The following is an 8,539-nucleotide window of genomic DNA, read 5'->3' as shown; positions in this document are numbered from 1 at the left end:
AACGTGCGCACCCATTGCGTGTGTCCAGCCAAGGAGGGGCGGGAACGTGTATTTGCGTCAGGACTAGTCGGATACGATAGAGACAGTTTATAAACACAGCATTTTGAGTCTTGTCAAGGAATTGTATAAACCTGAATTCAACTTTCCCTTGCAAAGCAGTTAGCCAGCCTACTTTAGCTCTACTAATAAATCTAATAAACACAATAAAACCGTAACGTATCATCATAGCATGGTAGGTAGCTGCTTAGCTAGCCATCCAGTCAACGTTAGCTGCTGCAGCAATGGATCATTGGACCCAATTTGAGAAAGATACAGAGAAGGAGACAAGGAATTTGATTACTTGCATCAGTGGGATTCAAGATGAAGAGGACCAGAACTTTCAAATGGCCTTGAAATTTGCATGGTCAAATTTCAGGTAACGTTTTCTGTGTGTATAGTGAGATTAGGCTAGCTATTCAACCAGCTAGCTCTAGCCAGCTCTGTTTGAAATAGTTTTATTTGGAAAAAAATACCTACAAGCTAACTGTTTAACTGTCTATTGAATGTGTGTCCTTATTGTTAGGTTTCACCGCTACCTAGATGTTGACAGTCACAAAGTTCAACGTAGCATAAGTGGGTAAGTTCAACTCGGCTTCAGACAATTAGATTTGTCATTTTAACACAAGATCCACCTGCATTAGCGTAGATTGAACAATACATGTCCCGCGTAGCGTTATATTTACTGTATTCCCGTGACATCCCATTTCTGTTTCAAAGGATCTATGAAAAGCTTATGGTTCACTCCGACACAAGCAAAGCAGAGAGCTGGAGAAGCCTCACTGAGGATTTCCTGAATTCACCCCTACCCAACACAGATGAAACTAATGTACGCTCAAGACTTACCTACCCATCCCATATCAGAATCCCCTTGTATAATACTTGGTTAATCGTCTGTCATATGATCTGTGTTCTGTAGACGGACGCACATCACAGTGTGCTATCTCTGCTGCTGCTTCTGTCGAACTCCCCGTTAAAATCAGACTACAGTGAAAGGCCCAGGGTGAAGGAGGCAGGTGAGAGCACTGTACCCTTCCAAACTGTCAACGTATCCATCTACTGTCCAGTCGGAAAGCCCCGCCCCCAACCTTTTGTGTTTTCACAGAAAAACAAGATGATTTCGATTGGGCAAAATATTTGATGGAAGGGGTGGATATTGACAGAGGACCGTTCCCAGACACCCCTGTGAGTATATTGTGTATAGTACTGTAATTTCACAAAGTTTGTGAACTATCGCAGTTAATTTGTGTCGCCCATTTCGCAAGCGATGTCACAGAGGGATTCACACAGGCCCATAGCACTGCACCTAAACCAGCCTAAGCCGTCAAGGCAGACATGTTTAGCATGAAGGCTGACTGAATGGAAATGTCTGGGCTGAAAACCTCTCCTGGCCTTCCCTGAAACAGGAGTGGTCCGAAGAGGAGAGCGAGGAAGAGGCCAGTCAACAGCCCCTCAGCAGAGATGATTCTGGAATCCAGGTGGATAGAACCCCGCAGGAAGACCAGGAGAATTCCACCAAGACTGTTCCGGTCTCCTGGACAGGTGCAGTCGATGGGCCCAACTGCCTTTAAGCTCAAATTGTCTACAAACGTCCATGTTTTGGTTGCCCTTTTCCATACAAGAACTGAAACTGCATGTTCCGGTGATATTGAATTTCCTTTCGTATTTAAAGAAGCGAACTGAATTTCATTGAATTTGTTCTAGTGAGAACAAATCCTCATTGTGCTGTCGGGTTTACAGTGGGCGAGCCTGACGCCAGAGCCTGGCTGGAGCAGCACGTCGTGACGCCATACTGGGCAGGACACGCCCCTCGCTTCCCCCACAGCCTGCATCTCCACGCCAACCTGCTCAACGTTTGGTAAGACGACAACAGCTAACAGGGTCATGCCACACGCTTCAGGTTACATGTCATCGCCGTTAACGTGTTTGGAAACGGACAAGAGATTCAAGTGCTCGTTATGCCAATGGTTCCGTTTTTCTTGTTATTACAGGGACCAGCACTTGTATAACACTGAGCCATTGTATCTGCCTGAAGAGAAAGCCTTTGTCACGGAGACCCAAGTGATTCGGGAGACGTTGTGGTAAGACGCGGCAATGTGCCGTCACAGTGGAGCTCTGAGCGGATCTCTGGAACTCTGCATAGACCTTCTCCTGCCTTATCATAAACTGGTCCTCAGACAAGCCGTTTTTTCTTGAGAGGGCCGAGGTTAATTGTCTTCCTTGTTTGCGTCTTCTTCGTTTATTTAACATCATCTGGGGTTGGGAGGGAAATCCACATCTCCCTAATGGGCTCTGGAAATGTACAAGCACTCTCGTTTCCTGTGTTCTTTTGCCTGTCATTGTGGGTAAAAAAAAGGAAAGCAATGTTGCCTTGGCTTTGTTTTCAGGCTTCTCTCTGGGGTCAAGAAAAACTTCATCTTCCAGCATCAAGACGGGATAGTGACAGTGAGGACCGATGTGGTGGTCACTCACCTGACCAGTGTAAGTTCACACCTGGAACCAGGTGTTCATTACACACCTCCCCTCCCACGTTCTTATTAAGAAAATTATATTTACCAGCCGTATCCTCTGGTATACAAAAAAAACTGTCCCAACCACATATGAAAACAGAGCTATGTCCTTGCCCGGAGCACAACACCTGCTCTGTACAGTCACTGTCCATGAATTTCCTATGGAATTCAAAAAACAAAATGGAATTCAGTTGGCCCCAATCTCAATCTCTAAAGGCAGTGACAGATGCATGAAAGCTCCCCTGTGGCCTGTGTTGCAGAACTGCCTGCGCTCGGTGCTGGAGCATGTGGCTGTGTACGGCCAGGCTGTGTTCAGGCTGCAGGGCTTCATCGATGAGGTCACGGGCCACACCTGCGAGCCCGGGCCTCCATGCTCCTCCCACTCCTCCAGGAAAGGGTCGGACCCGCCTTTCCGGACCTACCAGGCCTTCGTCTGGGCCCTCTACAAGTACTTTGCCAGCTTCAAGGAGGAACTCACGACCATTGAGAAAGACCTCATAGGCAAAGGCAGGTGTCCTGCTACTGCTGATTATTCTAGAGGGGTTTGTCTGAGCTGTTGTGGGAAGCAGCTCTGATTGGTCGGGGTCTGGTCCTGTGTTGAGGTTTTCTTGAGCTGCTCGTGGGTAAGAGACTCTCCCTGCTTCCCCAGATGAGACGGTGACCCTGTCAGCAGTGTTGGAGAGACTCAGCCCTCATCTGGCCCAGATCAAAGTTCTGCACAGAGTCTTCTGTACGGGCGTGGCGGAGGTTCCGCAGGCGACCCCCAACGTGGTGCGGGCGTCCCACCTGCTCAACACCTTGTACAAGGCCATCCTGGAGTACGACAGTGTGGGAGAGGCCTCGGAACAGGCGGTCAGTTTCATCCGTCTGTCTGTGCCTTCCTTCCTTCCTTCCTCTTCCTACCTTCCTTCCTTCCCTACTTACTTCATTTTCTTCTTTCCATCCTTCTTTCTTTCCTTCCTTCCTTTCCTACTTCCTTCCCTACTTCCTTCCTTCCTTTCCTACTTCCTTCCTTCCCTACTTCCTTCTTTCCTTCCATCCTCACCGTGAGTACACTGTGTGAGGTGTGTGCTGATGTGGAGCTCTCTGATTGGTCCTGCTGATGTGGTGCTCTCTGATTGGGCCTGCTGTTCCAGGTGGCCCTGCTGTTCTCCCTGTGGACGGAGACGGTGAGACCCTACCTGGAGATAGTGGACGAGTGGATCGTCCACGGCCACCTGTTTGACCCCGCCAAAGAGTTCATCATCCAAAGGTAAAGGGAGACGTGCTTGTCGGAAAACCCCCCCTCACTCGAGCGAAGTCCAACCCAACATGGCCTCGCCTCGGCAGGGTTACACTGCTCGCGAAATAGAAAACCGAGACAGAAATCCCCCTTTCATCACGCAGCGGACAAACTGAAAAAGCCTTTTGTTAGGGGGGGAAACGGAAAACTCAACACAAACTGAAAATGCCCCTCGACGGTCTTCTGCTAACCCTGTGTCACCACCTGACCCTCCCCCACCCCCCTCCTCACCCCCTCTCCCCCCCCGCGCCTCCATCCAGGAACAAGGACGTGCCCGTCAACCACCGGGACTTCTGGTACGCCACCTACACCCTGTACAGCGTGTCGGAGGCGGTGGAGAGCGAGGAGCGTCTGAGCGACGCGGCCAGCGGGAGCTCGGGGGGGTGTGCGGCGGGGGAGCAGGGGGGCGGCGGCGGCCGACAGCTCACCATGGTGTCCTTCCTCAAACCCGTCCTCAAGCAGATCATCATGGCCGGCAAGTCCATGCAGCTGCTGAAGAACCTGGACTGCAAGGAGGCGGAGCGTCCGGAAGGGTTCTCCAGAGGTCGGTTGGTGTCGAGGTGTTACTGTGTGGCAGAGAAGGGTGCGTTTGATTCGGCTGTTTTGTATGAACTGACCGAACTGGTTATGACTCAGAACAGACACGCACGCAGCGGCAGTGTGAAACAGCCTGTTCTCTGCTCTACGGGAGGTGTGTAAGAGAGAGAGGGAGACTGGCTTGTGTCTAGCGGAGCTGTCACGGCTGTGTTCTCAGCAGCGCGCTCTTGCATTTCAGACGCGGAGAGGAAGAGTTTGTACGCGCTGTTCCTGGAGTCCGTGCAGTCCCGCCTCCGACGCCGGGAGGACACGCCCACGGATACGGTCACTGAGCAACAGGCCACAAAGAGGAGCCTCATCAAGATGCAGTCCATCGTGGCCCAGCACATGCAGATGGACGATGTTCATGACCCCCTGCTGGCCATCAACTTTGCCAGGTTAGCAGCAGCGCAGCAACGGTCACACTGTGGGGGGGGAGGGGGGGGGGGAGGGACAACTGTCATCTGAATGAAAGCCTTTTCCAAAAGCACTTCTCCACGCTCTCAATGAGAGAGAAACGCAATCGTGCCTGATGACCCCACTGCGTCCTCATGGATTTGACCGTATTTGCAACCGCAGAAGAGGTGTCGTTTCAGGAGACATGAAGTGTGTTTTGTATTTGTTTACGTGTTCAGGTCTGTTGTATTCAAAGTAAATGCCATGTGTAATGAAACCTGCGCTCCTGTCCAGAGATTCCAACCCTGTTCTGTTTGTCATGTGACCCCTCTCTCCCCCCCCCCCCCCCCCCCCCCCCCCCCCCCCCCAGGCTGTACCTGGAGCAGAGCGACTTCCATGAGAGGTTCTGCGGAGGCGAGGTCATAGTGGACCGCTCCTCGGAGTCTATGACCTGCCAGACGTTCGAGCTGACCCTGCGCTCCTGTCTCTACCCCCACATCGACAAGAGGTACATCGAGTGCTGCGGGAACCTCATGAGGACTCTGAAGAAAGACTACAGGTGAGCGTCTCTCCTGCCTGCCGTCCAATCACATCTCTCCTCTGCTATTAACTACCCATAGACATTAGGGAAGCAAACACGCTAGACATTTTTAAAAGACAGCTTAAAACCTACCTTTTTACTGAAGCATTTAAGTAATTTTATCTCAAAAGGGTTTTACTACTTTTATTAGTTATATTATTGTTCTTAGAGATTTGCTATTTTAATTATGACTTCTGTCACTTGTATTATTGTTTTTATTGATTTTATGTAAAGCACCTTGAGCTACGATTCTTGTATGAAAGAATATGAAGAAGTCTTAATAACTTACTTACTACCCTGGAGTGTCCACTGCACTTGTCAGGACTGGACTGTCTGAAGACTTGTATTCCTCCCCCCCCAGACTGCTGGAATACCTGCAGGCCATGAGGGATTACTTTCTCCTGGAGGCTGGAGACACCATGTACGACTTCTACACCGCCATCTTTGACAAGGTGCAGGAGAAGGAGAACTGGCAGCAGCCGTCCTTCCTCAACGTGCAGCTGCAGGAGGCGGTGGGACAGCGCCGGCCAGAGGACAGCAGCAGGTACTGCAAGTTCAAAACGAGCCGCCTCCCAGCAGTGTTTCTCTCTGAAGGGTTTTGGGGTGCTCCATACAGTTTGTTTTGCATTGCAGGGTGTCCATTTCACTCGTGTTTCTTACAGATTATCGATTTTTCTGGAAACGGTTGATCCTGCCAGGAAAAAGCAGCCTGTGCACAATCTGGACGCCCTGACGCTTAGTTACAAGGCAAGTGAGCGGCAGTTGCATTCCTGTCTGGTTTGAATTTGGGTTAGACATGGACAGGACAAGGACAGGAATCAAAAGTGTTTATTTCTTAAACAGGAAAAAAAAACAGTTGAGTATCCTTTCTGTGTCCCTCAGGTCCCCTGGCCCGTGGACATAGTGATCAGCTCAGAGTGCCAGAAGATCTACAACCATGTGTTTCTGCTCCTGCTTCAAATCAAGTGGGCCAAGTACAGCCTGGACACGCTTCGGTTTAGTGGTATGCACAACCCCCTCTCTCACCCCCAGGCCGTTTAGTGGTATATAGGACTGTTGAAGAATGTCGTTTTTTTGTTTCTCCTCCTCCCCTCCCCTAGATTTGACAGTAGCCACTAAGAGAGCGGAGGGAGGCGTGCCACAGGAAGTGAAGGCCAAGGAGCCAATCAACCAACAGATCCACAGGATGTTCCTTTTGAGGGTCAAACTGATGCATTTCGTCAACAGTCTACACAACTACATCATGACCAGGGTGAGTTGACATATGTCGTTTATTGGTAAATGACTTGCGATAAATGGACACAAATGAAATCTACAGCACAATAAAATGTGCTAAAAGTGAACACAGGATGGATTGTCTTGCTAGATTCTGCACAGCACCGGGCTGGAGTTTCAACACCAGGTACAGGAAGCCAAAGATCTGGACCAACTGATTAAGATCCACTACAGATACCTCTCCACCATTCATGACCGCTGCCTGCTGAGGGAGAAGGTAGGCAGTCTGCACGGGGTCTGCTAGCGGCTAGTCTAAACTGGGGCTAGTCTAAACTGGGGCTAGTCTAAACTGGGGCTAGTCTAAACTGTGGCTAGTCTAAACTGGGGCTAGTCTAAACTGTGGCTAGTCTAAACTAGGGAGTCAGGTGGCTGAGCGGGTAGAGCATCGGGCTAGTAATCTGAAGGTTGCCAGTTGCTGAAGGTTCTGAAGGAATCTGAAGGTTGCACATGACGTTGTGTCCTTGGGCAAGGCACTTCACCCTACTTGCCTCGGGGAGAATGTCCCTGTACTTACTGTAAGTCGCTCTGAATAAGAGCGTCTGCTAAATGACAAAATGAAATGAAATGAAACTGGGGCTAGTCTAAACTGGGGCTAGTCTAAACTGGGCCTAGTCTAAACTGTGGCTAGTCTAAACTGTGGCTTGTCGAAAGTGTTGTCTGCCTTTCATGTTTTACACAAAACTAGGCCGAACATATCCCAGCGCTGTCAATACAAGCCGACTAAAATGTGTTTCACATTTCTAAATACATAAGTATGTAAGCAGTCAAATGGAGTCAATGCAAATGGCTGCTGTTTCCTTCCTGCTTCTGACAGCATGTGGTTGTGTCTTCCCAGGTCAGCTTTGTGAAGGAGGCCATCATGAAGGTTCTCAATCTGGTCCTCATCTTCTCCGACCGCTGGCATGCCGGGTTTGGAGCTTGGGAGTGAGTCTCTTACAAACCTCTGCATTAAAGATACACAGTGGGAAATCTCCTTATCATCCAAATGAAGTGTGTGTGTGTATGTTGGTCCATGTTGACGTCCATCAAAGTAACCTTTGGTGTTGTGCTCTAATTCCAGGATTGAGTCCATCGATAAGATGGAGTCTGATTTCAAGAACTGCCACATGTTCCTTGTGACAATACTGAACAAGGCTGTGTGCAGAGGCTCTTTTCCCCACTGTGAGTCGAGAAACAGCTGAACTGAGTCCCCTTAGGAGCTTTCACCAATGCGTATTCTTTGGAATCTGAAACATAAGAGGTTCCCATTTGTGATTGATGTCAGTGGATCATTTGAAAGATGACTCTGCTGACCCTCTTTCCCTCTCACAGTGGAGTCCCTGGCCCTGTCGCTCATGGCTGGCTTTGAGCAGTGCTGAGGAAAGAATATCATCCACCACCACCGCTGCCCTAGCCCTGCACAAACCACACCCCCAGGTCTCAGCTGTGTACTCTGGGCCGCGGAGGTTGTGACTGTCCCTGTTGTTCCAAGATAACTCACGTCATAGCACACGAGACGGGCGATGATGTCACAGTCGATGATGTCACGGTGTGTGCTGAGGAGAAAACGTACTGCACTGCAAGAAGGGACAGGAATCGAGGAGTTTCTGATTCAGACTGAAAGTTTACTGTACAGTGCCTGAAATCATGATTGATCCAGGTAGACACACACAAGATGACGCAAGGTTTTAGAACTTTTAAGTGTCAAAATGATTTCCAGGTGTGCCAAGTTTGTAGATATATTTTTTAAGTTGGTCCTAAAGCTGTTATGTCGGATGTGATATGTGAAAATTGCTGCACAATAAATATTGCACATTATCCATGTTCTGTGTACTACATGTATATCATCTTACCGATTATTAACAATACTGATCTATTTTGTTTCCAGTTCAGTTACTATTTAGT

At 49.3% G+C, this 8,539-nt stretch overlaps 1 protein-coding gene across 2 annotated transcripts; it reads left to right on the top strand.

Annotated features, from left to right (window-relative positions):
* Positions 1-38: 38 nt before the first annotated feature.
* Positions 39-8,456, top strand: tubgcp5 (tubulin, gamma complex associated protein 5). 2 transcript variants are annotated; one of them, XM_047036797.1, is made up of 23 exons: positions 39-415; positions 563-616; positions 757-865; positions 956-1,052; positions 1,142-1,221; positions 1,443-1,578; positions 1,777-1,894; positions 2,028-2,117; positions 2,424-2,517; positions 2,807-3,053; positions 3,196-3,398; positions 3,683-3,798; positions 4,089-4,372; positions 4,604-4,802; positions 5,171-5,359; positions 5,742-5,924; positions 6,043-6,127; positions 6,263-6,383; positions 6,481-6,632; positions 6,747-6,872; positions 7,491-7,579; positions 7,716-7,816; positions 7,967-8,456. In XM_047036797.1, exons 1-23 carry the CDS (start codon positions 282-284, stop codon positions 8,011-8,013), a joined length of 3,054 nt encoding a protein of 1,017 aa, XP_046892753.1. In that variant the 5' UTR covers positions 39-281; the 3' UTR covers positions 8,014-8,456. The 2 variants fall into 2 exon arrangements, with proteins under 2 accessions (XP_046892753.1, XP_046892752.1); XM_047036796.1 differs by having other exon boundaries at positions 4,089-4,411.
* Positions 8,457-8,539: the final 83 nt, after the last annotated feature.

Source organism: Hypomesus transpacificus, chromosome 16 (genome assembly GCF_021917145.1).
Source record: "Hypomesus transpacificus isolate Combined female chromosome 16, fHypTra1, whole genome shotgun sequence".
Classification (NCBI taxonomy): domain Eukaryota; kingdom Metazoa; phylum Chordata; class Actinopteri; order Osmeriformes; family Osmeridae; genus Hypomesus; species Hypomesus transpacificus.
The sequence above is the reverse complement of the archived record's forward strand: the minus strand, read 5'-3'. Positions and strand labels throughout refer to the sequence as shown.